Source organism: Physella acuta, unplaced genomic scaffold (genome assembly GCF_028476545.2).
Source record: "Physella acuta isolate Inbredline_101_S28 unplaced genomic scaffold, ASM2847654v3 ptg000057l, whole genome shotgun sequence".
Lineage (NCBI taxonomy): Eukaryota > Metazoa > Mollusca > Gastropoda > Physidae > Physella > Physella acuta.
The window spans coordinates 251,537-274,917 of NW_026731577.1; the positions used below are offsets into that span (position 1 = coordinate 251,537).

General features: G+C 35.4%; 2 protein-coding genes across 2 annotated transcripts; one reads left to right on the plus strand and one right to left on the minus strand.

Annotated features, from left to right (window-relative positions):
* Positions 1–916: 916 nt before the first annotated feature.
* Positions 917–1,904, minus strand: LOC131947430 (negative elongation factor E-like). Its single transcript, XM_059308647.1, has 2 exons — positions 1,894–1,904; positions 917–1,497 (listed from the first exon to the last, which is right to left on the minus strand). Exons 1-2 carry the CDS (start codon positions 1,902–1,904, stop codon positions 1,053–1,055), a joined length of 456 nt encoding a protein of 151 aa, XP_059164630.1. The 3' UTR covers positions 917–1,052.
* Positions 1,905–6,504: 4,600 nt separating this feature from the next.
* LOC131947442 (uncharacterized) lies at positions 6,505–17,584 on the plus strand. The gene is made up of 5 exons (XM_059308657.1): positions 6,505–6,592; positions 8,959–9,024; positions 11,183–11,301; positions 15,467–15,567; positions 17,392–17,584. Exons 1-5 carry the CDS (start codon positions 6,589–6,591, stop codon positions 17,582–17,584), a joined length of 483 nt encoding a protein of 160 aa, XP_059164640.1. The 5' UTR covers positions 6,505–6,588.
* Positions 17,585–23,381: the final 5,797 nt, after the last annotated feature.

Below are 23,381 nucleotides of genomic sequence, written 5' to 3' on the forward strand. Positions count from 1 at the left end.
AGTAATTTACGCTATTTTCGATTTCTCAAAAAACTAATGTAAATTTATAAAGTACTAATAATATTGCGCACTATTATGCATATTTTATTTGGCGTTCACTTGGTGTGCGTTTCTTTTTTCTACGAGATTTTATTCTATTTTAAAAAGTTTAAGTATTTAAAATGGATTTAAAATCATGTCTATATCCCGAGTTCCCATCCCCTGTTGTTTTGTATAAGAATATTCGAGAAAGTTTAGGGGAGATCACTCACTCCCGGTTTATTTTTTGTGCACGATTACAAGACTTTCTCTATACTTCGTATATACGAGAAAGTAAAAAAATAATTATAGTAATTCTTTGGTTAATTTTGGTTATTCATCTTTTGGATGCAGTTTTACTTTTATCCTTATTATTTTCAATAGTTTTAACTCAATTTACCCGTTTCATTGACGTATATGCTCATTTAGTACTTCTGTACTTGCCGACCATCTTAATTCACACTAACTTTTTTAAAGTTGTGTGAGAATGTGTTGATTTTCCTGTACATTTATCCAGCTACCTCTTCCCCCCCCCCTATATATATATATGGCATTTAGTTTTTAACACAATTCACATAAAAAATATGTGCATCTGTACACGATGCCTCTGGGAGATATTCTAGATCAGCTGACATACATGAGACCTGCGATTTCACTCCCTGCTAGTGTTGGCAGAGAAAAGCAAAAACTTATTCTACAGGGGATATTTTACATAAGCAATCAACCTAAGCCTCTAGACTGATCTTATAATCCAACGATAATAGGCCTCCCATATAAATGACTAGGCATACTGCCTAGCTTCGCTTAGGTTTTCTAAAAAATTGAGGAATTGAATGATTAATTAATAGGTGATTGGCTGCTACTCTTAAATGCTTTTTTTTTTTTTTAATTTTAAAATGTTTATTTATAATAACTACAATTTGTTTTCATCAAGGGAGAAAACTGTCTTTCAGGTTCAATTTTTCAGTAAAAAGTTGTCATCATTCAAAGGTCTGTAGGCTGATGAATACTGAGCAGGGCACGATTGGAATTATTCAAAACATATCATTCTCATAGTTAATCATTTGCCTTGTGTCTTTGTGGTTGGTACCTTTTTGTGAACTACTGGCATCAATGCTACCCCAGGATGACTGCGAGGAACCTTCAACCAGAGACTCTATTGAAGGCTGTCTTCTGGCCATTTGGACTCTCAGTTGTATGTTGTTTATCATACTGCCAGCAGTATTGGCAATCGCTTGTTCTGCTGCCTCCATTTTATCAAAAGTCACAAAAGCATTGTGTTTCTCTAGCTCCATGTTGATGTTGACAATATTTCCATAGTGTGAAAAAGATTTTCTGATCATCTCCTCTGTTATGCCAATCCCATTAACGTAGACAGTGTTTCCCTTCTTTGGTGCCTCTGGCAGCTCTCGTTTTGGGTTATCGTGGTTTCTGCCAGAGTATCCTCCAGACACAAAACTGTCATTGAGGCTCTTGAAACTGTTAAATGCTTAGGGTCTAAATTTATACAGTGGAGTAATTTCATGTCACCCAAATATTGATGGAATATTCGCAAACTTATTACTCGCAAGGTTATTAGAACTGCAAGGGGTTTCTTAATAGTATCAATCAATATTATAATAAATTACTTTCGCAATTAATTTTTACAATTTCAGTACAACGCAAAACTTAATTTATAACAAAATATTTATTTAAAACAATGCTATACTTTATGATTTTTGTTTTTTTCTTAAAAAGAGTATACAAAATATATAAAAATTATTACATTAAAAAGTTACATCCCCTGTTCATAGATCAAATGACCAAATCTCGTATAATGAGAATTTCACTCGCGGTCATTTTTAGCCCTCTTAGAGAGTTTTAAGTCTGACCAACAGTTTTTCCATACGGCGTAGTCATCTATAGAGGTGTATACGAAAACTTAGCCAGATGTAAAGTAGGTAAGTGCCCTAAAATCCGTTTTCAAATTACCCTCTGTTTTTCCTATAAAATACAAAGATTATATAGGGAAATACGACTGGTCAGTTTTGACCCATTTAACGAATTTTCCCAGACATGGCGAGTTTTTTTGTGACACCCCAAGGCGTTCTTCTACCATCTCACAAAATTTCAATGGGGGTCGTCGGAGTAAAAATTGTTTCGTAATAGAGCTCATATAAAGAGAATTTCACTCGCGGTCACTTTTTAGCCGGCGTCGAGGGCTTTGAGTGAAACCGACAGTTTTTTCTTAAAGTCTAGCCATTTACCTAACTGCATGCAAAAAATCAGCCAGATGTAAAGACGGTAAGTGCCCTAAAATCCGTTTTGAAATCACCCTCTGTTTTTCCCATAAAATACAAAGATTATATAGGGAAATACGACTGGTCAGTTTTGACCCTTTTAACGAATTTTCCCGGACATGGCGAGTTTTTTGTGACACCCCAAGGCGTTCTCCTACCACCTGACAAAATTTCAAGGGGGGTCGTCGGAGGAAATTTTTTTTCGTAATATAGCCCATATAAGGCGCCGGTCAGTCGAGGTCAGTTTTGACCCCCTCTCCGTAGACTTTTCGGCAAACCGTCACCAGCCCTCGTGTTCTATCGCCCGAAGGCACCATCGTGCCAAATTTGACGCGCCTGCGGCGCCGGGAAGTGCCCTATCGGGCACCTGACCACTTTGTTTTATATATAAAGACTAGGCAAACTGCTCAGTACTTTGGCCATCCTAAGTATCCCACAGTACCAGCTAAAATGTACTTCAAGTAACATATTAATCATCTATCTATATACTACTAAAACTCAAGTTTGTTTACATGTTTTAGTATTTATTTGTTTGTCTGATTTTGTACTGTAAGGAAACTGCTCTATATGGGGGGCTGTAAAACAGTATGTAGGTAGGGAACAATTTTTGATTGCAGACAGAATGTTAATCACACATTTATTTAAAGACGTTAATTAATTTATTGATTTATTCATAGGTAGATTAACCACATTAATTTTAAAGTTTTAGAACTATGGCTTAACTTTGACTGAATAATAACGTTTGATAACTCATTTTTTGTTTGTTTGTTTTTTTATTTGTTATTGGGCAGAATCTGCATTATGTGTAGAGCTGTAAAATAGAATTTTGGGTAGTAAATATTGTTCTTTCTTAAACTCACTGTTAATTAAAAACTAATTTAAAGCCGTTAATTAATTTATTGATATATTCATAGGTAGATTAACCACATTAATTATAAAAGTTTAGAAAAATGACTTTAGTAATAGTATAAAGATTTATTTTCTTTTTTACAACAATGTTTCCAATTTTTTTTTCTTAAGGCCTGTATGTGAATGATAAGGTTGACAATCCAGGACCTCGCGGGGTACAGGGCAGGTGAAGTAGAGTTCACCTGTTCTCAGCATATGAAGGGATAGTGAAGTCAGAGCCATGCTTGGCCGGAATCGTTTTTTTTTTAAAAATACAAACATGTCTGAGAGTTGGCGGGGCACTGGGCAGGTGAAGTAGAGTTTAGTAGAGTTTTTAAAATATAAAAAACGTCTTTTTGAATGTGAGGTCTGGTTATTTTGGGATGATAAGTGCTGATAGACGTGATGTCATTTATGGATGACCCCCCGAAGCCACAGTTATCTAACTAGATAACGGGTAGTCTAGTGTCTTCTAAATAGAAAGAAAAAATCAAAAAAAAATCATGAGAAACTTTTTAAAAATTTGTATTTGGTTAGTGGCGTATCCAGTTTCTGTATCACCCGGTGCGTTTAGTGTGTGTCACCCCCACCCCGTCTAACAATTTTGCATTTCCGGTGGAGTGTAACCCCCTCTCCATAATATTTAACTTTTTTAACTGAATAAAAATAGTTTTGACAGTGAATTTTACGAGTTTTGTCATGGTATCACGCCTAAATTGTGAGGACACTGCCATGTGACGCTACTGTATAACAGTTAAATTGTTAGTTTGTTTTTACATAAAAGTGATATATAATCAATAGTAGTTTACGTTACGGGGTATTACATAATAATGCCGTATATATACACAATTAGGACGTATAAAATACACGATTTACAGATTGACTTAGGGGCCAATAATAATTTTTGCATAAGGGCTCGAAAATCCTAGCTACGCCACTGTATATACCCCCCCCCCTACTAACTAAATATTAAGACTAACTATTTACTATACGACTAGTCTAAAACTATCTATACGAGCTACACATTTATGATATAAAATATGGGTCAAAATTATTTAATGTATCTATTATTACTAGGCACCCAATTCATTGATATTAACTTAAATAGAGTATACACTCTAGTGTAGCAATGCTAGATTAGTAAAACTATACATAGTCTAGATCCACCTACTATACTAATAGACCTACTTTATTTCTATACTGTTAGTTAATTCGTATTACTATACTTATATACTATTAGGCTACTAACTAACATTATTAATCTATAATAACGAGAAAAATGGCCCGTTGAGGAAGGATACAACGGGCGCTAGGTTGATAGTGCTGTCTATTTTCTCGGTACTTTAATTTATTCAAAATTTAGTCATAGGCATATCCCTAAAACATGTACCTAATCTCTTTCATGCCAAAAGTCGCATTAAGAGTTTCTTTCAGGCAACTCTACTTGGGAGGAGGGGGCTTCACCCCCCCTCCCCCCCCCCCACACACACTCCAAAACATGTCTACCGTCCCATTCAACGAAATATAATTATATACTTTTTCCAGTGTCCGCCCCCTCCCAGAAAATTCTACCCCCGCCCCCGAAAATTTCAAGTACCCCCACCCCTCTCCGAGGAGGAAAAAGTCTGAAAGAAACACTGGTCGCATTTGTAGAACATACAAACTAAAGGAAGAATCTGGGCGGGGCTTCGCCCCTACCGGAAGAGATGCTTGAAAAAAAAACTGCACGCTAAACACGTTTTAGATTAGAAAAAGTTCCCCCATCCGGGGAGGAAAAAGTCTAAAAGAAACACTGGTGTCGCGCTTAGCCACTACCCGAAGAATTGCATTAAAGAAATTGCAAGAAAACCACTTTTTAGATTAGACACATTTATTAGGCGGTAATTTTATTATAGAGTATCGATGAAGAAATTTCTTTTGAGTTGGGGAGGGGGGGGGGCTCAGACGTTCTTACGCGGGGGTGGGGCTTCGCCCCTACCCGAAGAATTGTATGAAAGAAACTCTTCACCCAAACCACTTAGATTAGACAAAATTGCCTTTTTATTCAATATTTACTCGAGAATCAATGACGTCATATTACTGTGTAATAATAGTTTCGCTGTCTGTGTATCTATCTATCGATCTGTGTATCTATGTATCTATGTATCTGACAAGAACGCTCTAGAGAAAACACAAGCAATTTAAAAACATGCACAGTCAGACGGAAACGAAGTATGACGTCATATAGTAGAAAATAATATCAAGCCGGAGAGTGCACACAGTAATATGACGTCAAAATTATTTTCAACGGCTTATGTTCAATACAAATATATAATAAACCGGGAGTGATTTCCCCTAAACTTTCTCAAATATTCTTATATAAAACAACAGGGGATGGGAACTCGGAATACAGACATGATTTTTAATCCATTTTAAATATTTAAACTTTTTAAAATAGAATAAAATCTCGTGGAAAAATAATTGCACACCAAGTGAACGCCAAATAAAGATGTGCATAATAGTGCGCAATACTATTAGTACTATAAATTTACATGCGTTTTTTGAGAAATTGGAAATAGCGTAAATTACTACTTCCGGTCAACGGAAATTACTCAAAATTTGAAAGATGGTAGAGAATTAGATCATTTACTTACATGTGAATTTTGATTTATCTATCTGAAATAGTACTCAAGTTATAGGCTTTTAAAAAATTCATAGTAAAAAAAGTACCACTTTCGGTTATCGGAAATCGCTCAAAAGTTGCTAAAAATCTACGATTTAGATAAATTACTTATATATGAAATTTCATCAACCTAGCTGTAACGGTACTCAAGTTATCGTGTTTACACACACACACAGATTGCAAAGTTATATTTTTCCGTATCAGTGAGGTGTAAAACGTCGAGATTTGTAAAAATCTCAATTTTTTTTGCACGATTGCAAGACTTTCTCTATACTTCGTGTATACGAGAAAGTAAAAATGAGTGTAATCGATGATTGTTGTCTGAATCCTCCACCGTATTCACAATTAAGAACGAAGAAGAAGAAGAAGATGATGATTCCCAAACGGCTCTAATTTTTAAAATGTAGCTATAATTTTATCGCTTGCCACATTTAAAAAAAAAAAAAAATTAGTATGATTAGATAGATTTATCCTACCTATTATATGAACGCTTGTTATTCAGAATTCTAAGAATTGTTTTTACAATTCACTCTTGCACTGGTTAATATTGGTAGATACAAAACTTTGCAAATCTGCCTTAGATCGGGTTTTTACTTCCACATGACTTTGAACGACCCAAATAGCACCGTGCACAAACATGGTGTATAGTGCGTTGCAGTTTTTGAGATGTGTGTGGAACTTTCATAAATTGGTAGATCTAGATTCTATTTCTAACTGAGAAAGGAGAGCGTCTTTTAAAAAATGAGTAAGTTGTAAATTGGCGCTCGAAATTTATTTACGAGGCTAAATTAGCGTTTTATTAATTATTAAACTTTGGCTAATTACTTTATGATAGGATAAAAATATATTCAATAAAATGTTGCAACAAAATGATACTAACGTAAGCAGAAGGTATCCATTACTGCCAATACAACTTTAACAGATAGTTTTAGAACGGTTTATCCCCTTAACGCCGACTGTCGCGTTTTCGCGACATACCGCATAGGTACATTTATCCTACTGCATCCGGTCGTTGTGTCGGTACCAACGGTCACGTTGTGAAGTAATTTTTTTTGACTTCATAACTTCAGCCTACTTACATTCATTATTATTACTAAATAGGTGATCCGTTTTTGCTACAAAAAATACTAATAGCTTTATTATTCACTCTTTATGTATATAAAGAGTATAAATCACATAAGAGAATAATTTTGGAAGGTATCTGCTGATTACGGTTTGTCGCGTTTTCGCGACATCCGGCAATAAGACATAAATGGTTCTTGGGTGCCAAGCAGGTATAACACAATACGATGCATCGCCAAGCTGTCATTCATTCGAGTATGATTATAAATAAGCAAAGGTTTTACAATGTAGTCCTCGCCTATATATAAATGTGCACTTTAGAACGTTAGGTCCATGTGGTAGGTGTAGTAGAGTTCATCTGTTTCATTGACATTGGCATATGGAGAGAGAGAGAGAGAGAGAGAGAGAGAGAGAGAGAGATGCTGGAATAATGTGATCATGTTGCTGGGTACAATATAACTAAATTAGCTTTGAAATAGTATTGTAAAATATTAGGAGAACATAAAAAAAATAAATGGACATCAGGAAGTGAGGTGGTGGACTACTATCCTGCATACAACAAAAGAAAGGTCTTCACATTGACCTTGACAATAATAACACTGATCATAGACCTACACCTCGTAATAAATATAGTAAGGTTGAATACTAACAAAAATACACTTTGCAGTGCTATTGAATTCCCCCATTAGTGGCATTATACTGGCATTTAGTACCGACAGTTGTGTTATTGAGTACCCATATCTTCAGCACTGAGTACCAACATCAGTGACACTGAGAAACCACAGTTTGTGCACTAAGCACTCACAGCAGTGATACTGAGTACCCTCTGCTAAGGCTGAGTAACCACTGCAACGTTATCGATAACCAACAGCTCCAAGGCTGAGTACCCACAGCAGTGACATCAAGAACCAACTGCAGTAACACTGAGTACCCACAGCTTCAACAGTGAGTACCCACAGCTTCAACAGTGAGTACCCACAGCTTCAGCTCTCAGTACACATGGCTTCAACACACAGTACCCACTGTTTTAGCACTAAGTACCCATACCAGTGGCAATACGTAGCTACAGCACTGTCATTGGTAATCCATAGCAGAAGCATTCGAGCACAACATCCGTAGCACGAAGAACCGAAATCGGAAACATAGGGTACCATCAACAATAGCAGTGAGTACCCACACCGGTGCAGCTGAGTACCCACAGCAGTGACACTAAGTACCCACAGCAGCTGCATTGAGCATGGAAGAATATACAACGGCTGAACACTGTCATTTAGGACAGTATTTGTTCACGTGTTTTGTGTGTATAGCAAATATAGGTCAAATGAGAAATATGCGTCTTTAATAGTTGACCTTGAATAGGAGTTTACGAAAATGACGTAACCGGGGACAACTAAGGCTCAACACATTTAAAGAAGTCCTTTCATATGTAGTGTGTTTCTGTAGTGTAGTAGAACCACGACAGCTAGGCTTCAAAATACCCATTCATAAGAGTTAGTCAGTGCGCAGGTGCAGCAGAGTTATGTAACTCTATGCCTGAGCTAATAAACTATAGTTTTCATGAATTTTGCAAGTGAGTCTACATCTCCTGGCATGTCCGTATGTTTGTGATATTCTATTGTTTATGCGTGGATATTTAGAGAAACACACGTCAGTAAAAATAGTAAAATGACCCGGACTCAAAAACATTTACTGTTTGGTCCGTCCGAAAGTGCCGGATGTCGCGTTTTTGCTACATACCGTAATTAGCATAAAAAATAAGTCCAAATTTAAAAACGACTACATACCTCACATTCAGTGTCAGTATGTTGAGATAAAATAAGCACAAATAATTTTTATACGCTTGGAACATAATTCAGGCATTAAGGGGTTATTAGTGTCGCGTCCTAAACTCTTACATTTATTAACTGAACTAAACCATAACTCCAAACTATGATCATAAATTTAATATCTATAGGGAACAGTCCATCGTCGACAAGGAGTGGGCATATGTTAGACAAATGCTATTTTATATTGTCATGTAATATTCCCACGTATTTCTCTTTTCAATAGCAAGCTTTCTGCTGTTTCTGTTGAAAGTCTTTGTATCTTTGAACTGTTGTATACAGAAATCTAAAGGTAAGAAAACTTGGACGGTTAATTTTTTTAAAATTTAGTTTTGAGCGTTAAAAAAAACATTTAAAAAAAAAAACCAAAAAAAAAAAACCCAAACTACTAACTAGTCCTGTTTTGTACAAATACTTTTAAAACGCTAATCGTCTGTTGCAAGTATCATGGCAACAACTGCTACAGTAACAGCTTCTACTGTTAAAACGATCATTCTTACCAATGCTATTGTCACAAAACCTTTGTTAAACCTGATAATTGAGATAGATTGGTAAACACTGACGAGGAGCCACATTGGTTGTTAACAGTCTTTATTTACAGCCATGATGGAAAGAGGAAGGAAGTACAATACACAAGGGACATCACTCAAGATAACAATATAAATATAATACTAATACAGAAGAGTGAGTTCCCTTGACCTCACAATTATCTCAATCTATTACAATAATGCTATAACCGCTATTGTTACAGCTTCCACTGCTGCCATTTAACAGCTATAATTTTTACTACTACCACTGTTAAAACGGCTACTCTAACAGCTACCATAGTTACATTACCTCTGTTACAACTGTCTACCAGTTTTATAAATGATATTATTAGAACTACCACTGTAACTGTTGCTACTGTTACATCTCTTACTGTAGCGAATTCTATTGCTACAACTACCATTATTACAGCTGCCATTGTTACAACCACCACTGTTAAGATTGTTACTTTTACAACTTCCAATATTACAACTGTTATTATTACAACTGCTTTTGTTATAATCTCCAGCATTCTTATTACAGCATGTTTACTAGCATTTTGATAAGTGTTAATTTTGAATTGTTTACTATTATAGACATAAAAATAGACACACTTATTTGTGTCTCTAGTGGTGTGTACTGAAAAAGTGTACTTTGTAATATGTACTTTATGGTATATTCTTTGTCGTGAATAGTTAATGTAGTGAATTTAATAGCGATTTATGTTTTTTTCTTAACGGAATGAATTCATTTATATACTTAACGTTGTACATCAGTTGTTTTTTTGCCCTAGTACATTTTAAATGTCTAAAACAGAGCTAAATTTAGAAAAAAGACCCGGAAAATTAATCCTTTTCTTGACCTAGGGTCATACCACGTAAGTGAAGTTGGCTTACGCTCTAGTTACTTTCTTGTATACAAAGTAAGACAAATTTTTGTAATCTTGCAAAAATCAAAATCAAGTTTTTAACAAATCTCGACCTTTCACACCTCACTGTGCCGGAAAAACTCAATTTTTTAAAATTATATTTTTAAATAGGAAAGAATCGCGTGGAAAAAATAATCACGCACCAAATGAAGATCAAATAATATGTGTATAATTGTGCTGAAAATGTGTATTATATAAAGAAAATCTTGATTAATTTAAAAAAAAAGGTAAATAAGCATCTAATGAAGTAGCCTTTTATGTCACTATACTTTGTCTTCAAGTCTTGAAATTAATGAAATTTTGAAATTTATCGGTTTCGTAAAAGTGTTCAAAATTCTGCTCATAAGTTTTCGACCTTAACGGATACTAGATTATTATTAAATCATTAATGGTTTTTGAAGAAATCAAATTAGCATAAAGTACTACTTCCGGTCACAGGAAATAACTCAAAATTTGATAGAACCCAGAGAACAAGATCTTATGCATGAAATTTCTACTACCTCGCTGAAACAGTTATCAAGTTATTGGCTATTAAAAACCGATTACCAAAAATCGTTCAAAAGTTGATACAGAACTACACAGAAACTATGTTTTTCCGACTCAGGGGTGGGGTGGAAGGGGGGGGGGAGGGAGGCGGAGTGGAGGGGTAAAGGGTTAAACATCAAGATTTGTGAAAATTGATTTCAATTTTTTGCACTTACAATCCTACTTCTATACTTCGTATTAGCGTAAGTAAAACCATGAATATATATCCCCCCCCCTCTCTCTCTCTCTCTCTTTCTCTCTCTCTCTCTTTCTCTCTTTCTCTCTCTCTCTCTCTCTCTCTCTCTCTCTCTCTCTCTCTCTCTCTCTCTCTCTCTCTCTCTCTCTCTCTCTATATATATATATATATATATATATATATATCACAGTTTAGTGTATTCGCTAACAGAAAATGTGTATATACTACGCTGTTTGAAAATATATGACTTCTACCTTGACTTCTCTAATTTGACAGCTATCAGCTCGTCTTTAGGAACCAAGTTTTACTTCGTTGTACCGAATGACGTAGAAACTAAAGTAGAGAGCCAGGAAGTTTTAGTATATTTATTTACACTGTCCACAAAAGATGTTGAAGTAAGTGATATTATTAAATGGTAATTTATAAAAGCAGGTCATTGCTGCCTCAAACAAATATTATAAACACAAGTTTAATAAAGATATCTATAATATATGGCTGTTGGTAGTGTGTCAGCCAGTCATCGGTATAGATTTTGGAGCTATATATATATTTTTTTAATGTTCATATTAGAAGCATTGTGTTCTTTAACAATGATACAAATTTAAACAGAAAATGTTAAGAACACAGAAACTTTTCATGACTGGCAGCGTAAATGTCTAAATACAATTGCACAAGTTTTTTTTTTTTTTTTTTTTTTTTTTTTTTTTTTTTTTTTTTTAAATACTTTTATTTGCAATTAAAACAAGTACATCAACATCAAATCTTTTAACATCATTTTGAACACCAAATGAAAACGAAAGGTTTTGCAAATGTACATAATGAATATTTACATGATGTCATGTATTTGATTATAAAAAAAATTGCAAAGGATGACAGTAAAAGGGGTGAAGGTCAAATGAAAGTGTCAGAAGTCTGGGTGGGGAGAGGAAAGGAAATTTTTCAGAGAGGGTCAATGGGACAGTGAAGCATTTTCTAGGTAGGGAAACAACTTAAGTTGACTAGTTGAAAGGGTGTTGTAGTGGTCGCATTAAGTTTTCAAAAGGTTGCAGTGTGAAAGATGAGGGGAAAGAGACAAGATTTAGAACTTTAAATAAGTTCTGGATATTGATGTTGCGGTGGGTGGTGGGGTCGTTGGAACAGTTAAAGGGATTGTGGGGTTATCATGTCTGGGGGTAAAGTGGATAGAGGGGGAGAGAGGAGGGGGTAGATTTTTTTTTTAAATTAATTCAATTGTTTTAAACATTTAAATCAGTAATAATAATATATTTGATAGATTTTACATAGCATCAAAGACATGAACAATGAACATCAATTGCATATATAATAATCAAAGGGAAAAAATAAAATGGCATAAGAACTAGATTAAAATAAGGTGTGCAAACTAGGTTTCTCTTCACTGCTTAGTTTAGTGTGCTGCGGAGTTAAAAGTTTACACTGTAGCCACCCATGGACAGAAATAGAAACGACTGTGGGCGAAGGGTCTCTGTAATCACGTACTGATCTATCATTCCAAAACTTTCCATGACATAAAATTGACCCTTGGCAATGAGGGCACGCTACCTTGAAATGTCCGCCAGTCCGGTTGAGTGGGGGGGGGGGGGGGGAAGTGTGTGTGTGTGTGCTGGGGAAGGGGGGTTGAGGTGGGTATCTCTTTCTACCATTCAGGTTGTGCATTTTAAAACCCGGGAAACAGAAGACTGTTCTAATGTTAATTTACTTGGGGGCTGATCGAGTGATGTTTGGCTTGAGACTGTCTAAATTAAAATTAATACTTTATTTATTTCTTTCCTGTATATTTCTTTTTTTTTCTCAGTTAAGTGAGAGTTCCCAGTCTATGTCTTAGCTTTGCTTGAAATATTTCTTTTAACTCGATGTCCGTGTATTTTGTGAAAAAATATCTTACTTTATTCCTATTTGCCATATAGTCGATCTATAAATAGCCATTGCTACTAGTCTGTTTTCGTCTTCTGTTCTTTGTCTAGTCGTGTTAATTAAATTAAGTGTGATTGCTTTATTTGTTGTGGCTGTTTGATTGGTGGTGTTTAATATTTTCGCAAGTGTTTGCTTTGTTTTCTGTACTAATATACAATCTAAATAAATGTGTTTCTCAGTTTCTTGTATATTTTGTTTACACGTTTGACATGTTATTTTAACATTTTGATTTGACTTTGTATTTCGTGAAACTGGAGTTGTGTTAAAAATCAGTCTGTATGCTATTTCCCTTTCTTTTGGTGTAATGCGTTCATTATGTAGGTTTCTAAATGTATCTTTAATGTCTATTATATTGTGTTCCCTGGCCCAACTAATTCTCGTGTATAAGGGTGTCGCTTGTTGTTTGATTAGGATGTCGTATATTTTTTTTGTGTCTTCCCCAATAATGCTTTTGTTTCCTTGGAATGTTGCTAGCGTTTCTTTATAAAAGCTGCCTATGTCATTTCCCCCATAGTGTGGTGTTATGATGTTTAATTTTAAAATGCTCTTTATGTTTAACCCAATGTAGTATTGTGCTAATGGATGATAATGTGGTTCTATCCTTATTCTATCCAGGTGTTTTAATCGGAAGGTGTTTATTTTAGTTTGAATGTCGTGTAGCCCTATACCTCCATTTAATTTATTTTGTATTAAGGTTTTGTGGCTGATGTTTCTAATCGTATTTTTGAAAATGAACTCTCTAATGAGCTTGTTTGTTTTTTTACTAAATGAGTTGGGTATTGTAGAGTTCGTCGCTACGAAAATTATTTTTGGAATGATGTATCTGTTTACTAATGCAGCTCTGGCAAAAATGGTTGTATTGCAGTATTGGTATTTTTCGAGATTGTGATTTATTTTATTTTTCATTTTGGAGCTATAAAAGTCAACATCGCACCATTTTTTTTTAACATAGCATCGCTTAGTCTTATTAAATTGATAGAGTACGGTTCGTTTAACAACTTAAATTTATTTTATAGTTGCTACAGGTTTAACTTTTTCGCATAACGTGAAAGAAAAGAACGTGAAGAAAATTTTAAATACACGCACTTGCTAAAAAAATTAAACGGATCAGTGTCAAATAATATTTTCGCTTAGATTACTAGAAAAAGTGTATACATTTTAATAAAAGCAATTAAATAATTAATTAAAATCTTTTAATAGTTATGCCAGGGGAAGTAATTTATAAATAAATTTAACTCATGCTAATAAAAAAATATGTTAATGCAAAATCTGCGGACGACCAAGAAAAAATTATTGTTGGAGTAATATAATTAGCATGGGTTGATAAAGTGCAATATAGTAGGTAAAACACGGATATTTTAAATACTGCCTTTATTTGATACACAGAACGTACTGTTTACTAATAATTATTTTTAGTCAATAACACTACTGTTTAGAAGCCACTTCTAAATGTCCCTATATTTACATGTATCTTTCGGTTTGCGGACAAGCTAGGGTTTTTATAGTTGTTTACTTTAATTGAATCAGGCGCGTCCGTTGGCGCCCGGGCAGGGGTCGATTTTGCGCTATAGGCTATCCCGTGAGGGGGGGGGGGGGTGCAAATCGAAAGTTTGAGGGGGAGGGGGTGCAAATCGAAAGCTCAATTATATATATATATATATATATATATATATATATATATATATATATATATATATATATATATATATATATATATATATATATATATATATATATATATATATATATATATATATATATGAAAAGGTTCCTGACCTCGGACATTGACCGGCCAGTACGCGGAAGTCCGAATTTGAAGATCATGAGCAGATTTTGGGTGCTTTAATACGGTTGTGATAATGAAATGAGGTCTTTATTGATTATAAATACATTCAAGCATACACATACACTTATACACACTTACGCATACACTCAAACACGCACTCTCACACACAAAACTCACACAGACTTATACCTCAAACTCAAACACATTCATATATAAACTCACACACATGTATACAAAGACGCTCATACACAGAAACCTATACGCACTCACACATACACTCACATACACTCGCACTCATACAACACTCATACACACATACTCTCACCTTCACTCTCGCACAAACTCTCAAACACGCACTCTCATACATTCTCGAACACTCTCTCATACATTCATAAGCACAAACTCTCTCTCACACACACTCTCATAAATATAAATTTAAATACACAATCACACAAACGTACTCACACATACACTCAAACACCTACACTCATACACATACACATACACACTCACACACAAACTCACACACGCTCACACAATCATATACATATCCACTCATAAACACACATGTGGCTCCTGTGGTTCATCTAACAAAAATAGCATCCAATGTGGCAATGTCTATTGAAAGTTACATCTTGTTGCACGTAGGTGCTAACGCCGACTGCCTTAAGTTTTGTTCTTTAATGATTGTTAAAGATTATTATAAAGATTATTATTAAAGATTATTATAAAGATTGCAGATTTCAACATTCTTTTAGAAAATTAATTATTCACCTTACGTTTAAGTACACAGAAAATAATGGAACAAAATGCGGAAGATAACCCAACTAACCTTTATTTAGATTGATCTGACCAGTCCTTGGTTTGATGGGGAACAGTTGAATATACATCAAGTTTTACGAAGGCTTCAAGTTCATTCGATACAGATACCTACTACACATATGTAAGTATTTAATTGACATGCCCACTACACATATGTAATTATTTAATTGACATGCCCACTACACATATGTAAGTATTCAATTGACATGCCCTCTACGCATATATACGTATTTAAAAGAAAATGCCTTCGAAACGGTTCCATGACAAATGATATCAGGACAAATGATCTCAGACAAAATATCTCAGACAAAATATCTCATGGATAAATAATCTCAGGACAAATCATCTCAGGACAATTTATTTCAAGGACAAATGATCTCACGAACAAAAGATACCAGGACTAAATATATGAGGACAAATGATATCACGGACAAATGATCTCATACAAAATACCTCAGACAAAATATCTCACAGCAAAATTTTAAAAGTGTATTTAAAGATTTTAGTTGATATGCACATTTTTTCTATTAACTGTCAATGGTTTTGTTTACTTTTTACGCATAATAATTGTGAATAAAATGAATTTGTTAAACTTAACAAAGAAACAAAAGATTTATTAAACTTGATCTTTGTAATAGCATTTGATTTGAGAAATAAATATTTTAAAACAAACTCTGTTCTTTAGCCTAAAAGGTATATTGAATGATGATGAATAAAACAAATAAAGTAATGGTAGCAATACGTGAAATATTTTTCAAAAAATGTGAATGGGTCTTCAGGTTCGTAAAGTAAAACTATTATTTTATTGCATCATCAACACAAACATAACTATTTTTTGTTTTTGTTTTTCGGTGCTATTAAAACAGATGGTGAAATAAGACTTTTAGAGAATGCTGGAAAGGCTCTCTCTGGGCGCGGAAGCCTGGGAAAACGTGTTTTTAATATTCAACTCACTCTCAATAATTTAAGTTAATTTTTTTTATTACTACCGCATTGGTTATTATATGTTAAGGTTCATAAGTAAAATAGAAAAATGTTAAGATTATTTATATTATTTTCTAATTTAGTCTATGATCTCTCAAAATCCTTATTTTTTTGTTAACAGATGGTGACATTTTAGAATTATAGTATAGTGAAGGCTGGAAAGGCTCTTGTTGTGGTTGTGTTGTGGTTGTGTTGTGGTTGTGTTGTGGTTGTGTTGTGGTTGTGTTGTGGTTGTGTTGTGGTTGTGTTGTGTTGTGTTGTGGTTGTGTTGTGGTTGTGTTGTGGTTGTGTTTTGTTTGTTTTTTATGCTGGAAAGGCTCTCTTTGGGCGCGTACGCCTAGGAAAGCGTGTTGTTCGGTGGTGATTCTAATGTTATGGTTGTGTTGTGGTTGTGTTGTGGTTGTAATGTGGTTGTGTTGTGGTTTTGTTGTGGTTGTGTTGTGTTGTGGTTGTGTTGTGGTTGTGTTGTGGTTGTGGTTGTGTTATGATTGTGGTTGTGGTTGTGTTGTGGTTGTGTTGTGGTTGTTTTTGTAGTTGTGCTTTGTTTGTGTTTGTGTTTGTGTTGTGTTTTTGTTTGTTTTGTTCTGTTCCCAAGTTGGTACATTTAAAAAAGATTTACCGTGGCGGAACACGGGTATGCAGCTAATTACTACATAGTACTATAAACAATATTAAACACAGTAAACAAAAACATATGACAGTCAATAAAAAAAATGTTCAGATCAACTCAAACCATCAAATATACTTTTAAATATTTGCTGTATGATATTTTGTCTGAGATATTTTGTCTGAGATCATTTGTCCTGAGATCATTTGTCCTGTCACCCTTCGACACATATGTAAGTTTTCAATTGACATGGCCACTACATAAATGTAACTATTCAATTGACATACCCACTACACTTATGTAATAAATGAAGAGGCAATAATTTTATACATATGTATATTATTGTTTGACTAGATCAACTCAACAAATAGGGACACAGTACACCTACAAAATTGTTGGTGCAAGGAAATTTGGCGTCATCGTTTTCGAGGTCGCTATGAAAACGTCAGCCGATTCTTTCACGCTGGTGCCAGTCGAAGGCTGGGGAAAAAAATATGTTGCATGGGCGCTAAAGTACAAAAACAGTAGTTTATTTACAACTGCTTAACATCATTTTATCGCTAACTCACATCATTGGTTCGATACCTCATATCATTGTGTCGCTACTTTACATCATTGTGTTGCTACCTCACATGATTGTGTCGCTACTTTACATCATTGTCTCGCTACCTCACATCATTGTGGTGCAACCTATCATCATTGTTTCACTGCATGACATCATTGTTTCGTTACATAATATCGTTGTGTCGCTACCTAAAATCATTGTGTCGCTACCTCACATCATTGTGTCGCTACCTCAATTTATTATGTCATTACCTCACATCATTTTGTCGCTAGCTCAAATCAATGTGTCGCTACCTAACATCATTGTGTCGCTACTTAAATCATTGTGTCGCTAACTTACATCATTGTGTCTCTACTTTACATCATTGTGTCACTACTTTACATCATTGTGTCGCTACCTCACATCATTGTGTCGCTACCTAAAATCATTGTGTCGCTACGTCACATCATTGTGTCGCTACCTAAAATCATTTTGTCGCTACCTCACATCATTGTGTCGCTACCTAAGATAATTGTGTCGCTACCACACATCATTGTGTCGCTACCTCAATTTATTATGTTATTACCTCACATCATTTTGTCGTTAGCTCTCATCATTGTGTCGCTACCTAACATCATTGTGTCGCTACTTTATATCATTGTGTCGCTACCTTACATCATTGTGTCGCTTATTTACATCATTGTGTCACTACTTTACATCATTGTGTCGCTACCTCACATCATTGTGTCGCTACCTAAAATCATTGTGTCGCTACCTCACATCATTGTGTCGCTACCTAAAATCATTGTGTCGCTACCTCACATCATTATGTCGCTACCTCAATTTATTATGTCAGTAGCTCACATCACTTTGTCGCTAGCTCACATCATTGTGTCGCTACCTAACATCATTGTGTCGCTACTTTACATCATTGTGTCGCTACCTAACATCATTGTGTCTCTACTTTACATCATTGTGTCGCTACCTCACATCATTGTGTCGCTACCTAAAATCACTGTGTCACTACCTCACTTTATTATGTCGCTACCTAACATCATTGTGTCGCTACTCACACACATTGTGTCGATAACCTAAAATCATTGTGTCGCTACCTCACATCATTGTGTCGCTACCTAAAATCATTGTGTCGCTACTTTACATCATTGTGTCGCTACCTAAAATCATTGTGTCGCTACCTCAATTTATTATGTCATTGCCTCACATCATTGTGTCGCTAGCTAACATCATTGTGTCGCTACTTTACATCATTGTGTTGCTACCTCACATCATTATGTCGCTACTTTACTTCATTGTGTCGCTACCTAACATCATTGTGTCGCTACCTCACATCATTGTTTCACTGCACGACATCATTGTTTCGTTACATTATATCGTTGTGTCCCTACCTCACATCAATGTGTCGCTACCACACTTTATTATGTCGTTACCTCACATCATTTTGTCGCTGCTTTACATCATTGTGTTGCTACCTCAAATCATTGTTTCGCTACCTCACTTCATGGTGTTCTACCTCACTGCATTGTGTCGCTACTTTACATCATTGTGTCACTGTCTCACATACCACGCATTATTTTGTACCTACCTCCCCAACATTACTTCAACGTGTAGCTACATAACACCATTCTTTATTGTTTAGGTATTTCACAGTCATCTTATCATTGTTACGCTCACACATCCCTTACACTTTTCTGTAATTACTTCACAATCCTTGCATACCTACCTCACATCACCGTGTAACCATCTCATATTGCTGAAACTATTTTGTATTATTATTTATTTAACATTATTTTTATTTTTTGTAGCCTTTCCATCCCCCCCCCACCCCCACCCCCCCCCCACCCCACACACACACATACAACACTGAATGTCTAGATCACACAATGATATATTTTTCTGATAGGATAAGGCCGACTATTCAAGTAGTCACCGATGTAGTGAACATTGTTGAAATCCGCATAAAAATAAATAATGTAAACTTTGACTACCTTGGACGACAATACGGCAATGGTGATGTCCTCACAACTAATCTGAGAGGGTAAGTCTTGTGTTTGTTTATAAGATAATGTAGTAAAAATGGGACTAAAGCATATACTGTTGATAAACTGAAAAAAAGTATTTGAACTGTGTATTTAAATAATGAGTTCGCTAATTTCACAACAAGCTGTTTATGCATTAATCGAGTATTTGATATCTCAGTAGCCCCTTCCAACACGGTTTCCTGATATGGTATACCAAATGTCATCTCCATCGGTCAAGTATTATGGAAATTATGACATGTGTACAAAAATTTACAACGTGTCACAATTGAGTAAAATGTCAGTAACCACTTATTTATAACATGCTGTTCTGGAATGCTACGTACTAAGTATTAGAGTGAGACGTTATATTCGATGAATGAACTATTCATAAGCTATGTAAAAAATAATTAAATTAATGTTTTAAATTTTCAAATATTTTCATTAAAATGAGGTAAACCTTTTTTTTTAAACTCCAGTCTGAATGTTTAAAATGCACTCCAACAAATAAACAAAACTTTGTGCGTAAATTAAAGAAAAGAGGTGCCGGAAAACAATTATCGCAAAATAATATTAAATTCGTGTTTTTACTTAGAAATACTTTTCAGTTAAAATACATGTGTACAAAAATGACAGTGTCATAAGGGGCTATGCATTAATTTCATAAATTATAATAACGGATAGATTTCCCAAAAATTCTGGGCACTTCAAGACGTGGCAGAGGTACAAACTTAGGCACAAGCCCAATCTCGCGACCAGAACCACGGGATTTAAAAATATATATATACAGCAAACCTTTATTTTCTTTTATGGCATCTAAAACCTGTAACAGATCTCAATAGCGACCAAAGCTTTGATTGGCTAAAGCAATTTTGTTTTATTTTTCTTATTTTGTGTTTTTTGTCATTATAAAGGTTTTAATATTTGTATTATTTTCATTTTTAGTTATTTGTTGTAAAAAATGTTGACGCCACAAAGTCTACGAATTCCATCTATAAAAGACAAATATCTGTCATTTCTGAGACATAGTCGACACTCATGCAAAAAATCGCTCAGCCATGAAAAAACGGTTTAGATAGACCAACGGCCAACTGACATAGCAATTACCTAATATATAAATTTCAATTCTGTTTTTTTTTTTTAAAGTTTAATTTATGTCCTTCCACACAGTTCGAGCCAGGAGCGTTCTGTGTGGATAGGCTGCATGCCAAAATACTTGAAATATATAGTATCACATGAAATTTTTACATTAAAAGAGAAATCATTTTCTTTTTCTTGACTTTTCTTGACTTGGTCCACTTTTCACTTTTGAGTAATTTCCGGTGGGTTGTGGTTGAATTTCGTTGGTGATTGTGATTAGGTCGTTCAGAAATAGTTTGGGCTTAGTTCGATGGTGTCGTGACCGAGCATCTACCTAAAATTAGGCGTCGTCTAATATATATTTATATATCTAATATATAACAGTTGATCTTATTAGCGTTCATTTTCTAGAGTTCTGCTGTAGATGCATGTTAAATGGTCTTTGTAGTTTCCTTCTGTGATTCTGTAGTATATGTTATCATAGCATGTCGTGCGGATGGAGGTGCTTGAAGTGTATCGTAATGGCTTTTTTTGTGGGGGGTGGGGGGGGGGGGGTTGTTTTATGTTGCACAAGCCGCATGTATATTCTTTTTCTTTGCGATGCTAGTGCGTGGTTCCTTTCTATGTCGTCGTGAATTAATCTGTCATGACAAATGCTGCACTGTTTGAAATCTTTGTGTGCTATATTTTCTTGAAGTTCCGCTTCCGTGGTTACTTTGTACTGTTTGGCGCAGTATTCGCATTTCGTGTTGTCATGTAGGCTACTAGTTTTCCTTCTTGGGGTTTTGGGCTAGTTTTGTTGGATGAGCTTCTTGTCTGAAGTAATTTCTCCGGCGATATTTGTGTGTTTTCGTTGGATTTTGTTGTGGTTTCTTGATTTTGGATAATGATTTGGACATCTTCTTTCTCTTTTTGTGGTGTTGCTGTTTTGGGGGCTGACTGGGGCGTTGTATTAGAGATTTTTTGTGTCTTTGTTATTTGCCCTTGTTCTGTTATAGGGCTATGTTCATTTTTCCTTTTTGTTGATGTGATGATGTCCATTGCTGTTTCTGACTGTGGTTTCTTAATGGTATTTGCTGTTGCAGTACTGTTTATCGTGCAGCTGGGGTATTTTGGGATATTCGAGGGTTTATCAGTGTAGACAGAAAAGCTGCGATTAATAGTGTGTGGGATTGTGTTTATGGATAGCTCTTTGTTACTGAATAGGCGTAGTGCGTGCATGAGTGTAGCATTGTGTAGGATCCCGTTGATTTTGTCGTTTTCATGAAGTGAGAAAAGCGCTTTTTATCAAACGCCAGCAGTGGACAAACCATCTGTGGTCAAAGACCCTATAAGGATAAAACACCTGTGATTAAAGCCGCACACAGCGCTTGTGATAATACACCCGTTGATCAAAGACCCTCTGCTGAGAAAACACCTGTGGTCAAACCACCTATGGTCAAACCCCCCTATGTTCAAAGCCCATCTGTAGTCAAAGCCCCGCTGTGGTCAAACCCCTTATGGTCAACCCCCCTATGGTCAAAGCTCCGCTGTGGTCAAACCCCCTATGGTCAACCCCCCCTATGGTCAAAGCACCTGTGGTCAAAGCACCTAGGACCAGAAATGCAGTTTATATGGACTGTGTGTTTTGCTTGCGTTATGCATTGTGATGATGTCAAAGGCCTGTGAGGAGAAGTACCAGGTGTCAGCTCTGCCATAGCTGAGTAGAAGAATTTGATGATTGCTGATGAGATGTCTTATTATATGGCCTCACAGATTTGATTGACCTCTTGAAGTGATGTGTACTTGTATAGTGGGTGAGGCAGTTTCAGATGAATAAAGGTCTAGGCATTCTTCTGGGGTAGATCAAGAAATACTGTTGTTGGCTTGGCAGAAGCTGTAAATGGCGGGACCCATGATTTCATTAAGCCACCCAAACCGTAGTCCGGGTAACTCCTCCCTGGCTCTCGCCCAAGGAAGGAACATCAAAAGGCGCAACGTCTTTGTTGGTGCTGTTAATTGTTTCATATGACACGAAGAGAACAGAATATATATAATATAAAGTTCAATTCTCTATGTTTGTATGTAACAAAGGATTGAGGATTTGAAGAGTTCAATTTTTAAATTACCATAAAGTTTTTTTTATATCTAATATACTAAGTTCATTAAAAAAAAATTTACATCATGTTCCTATATCATATACTTTACTAAAATATTAACAGTAACAGTTTGTTAAAATTGGGGAGGGAGTTTTGTAAACCTACGGGTAACAATGGTTGGCATAATTTTCTGGTGGAAGGTTAATACAAAACGTCTAAAAAGAAAGAGATTTGCCTTGGTGATGATGAAGCGTTAGCTGTGATGTTGGAGAGCGTCTGCGTAGGTATATGTTGTGCGATCTTTGTTGGGTCCTGCAACGATTCCGTAGTATATTTCATTGTAGCTTATAGGTTTCTGAGGATGATAGTACTTTAAGTGCAGCTTGATTCCTTTTCCTTGGGGTTGTGTTAAATCGCAGAAAGCACATTGGAAGGTAATTACGTTTGGATGCTATTGTGCATGGTGCATTTCTTATTCCAAGTGATTTACTTTCTCAAGGCAAAGGCTACACTGTTTAAGGTTTTTGTGAACTGTGTCTTCGTGTAATTCAGTTTTTACGGTTACGGCGTACTGTTTAGTGCAGTATCTGCACTTTATGTTCAATA

What these genes read in the sequence shown, in the direction of transcription:
- LOC131947442 (XM_059308657.1), top strand. An exon ending in TTGTATACAGAAATCTAAAG is followed by an intron (nt 9,025 to 11,182) that starts GTAAGAAAACTT and finishes CTAATTTGACAG; the next exon opens with CTATCAGCTCGTCTTTAGGA. An exon ending in CAGATACCTACTACACATAT is followed by an intron (nt 15,568 to 17,391) that starts GTAAGTATTTAA and finishes TTGTTTGACTAG; the next exon opens with ATCAACTCAACAAATAGGGA.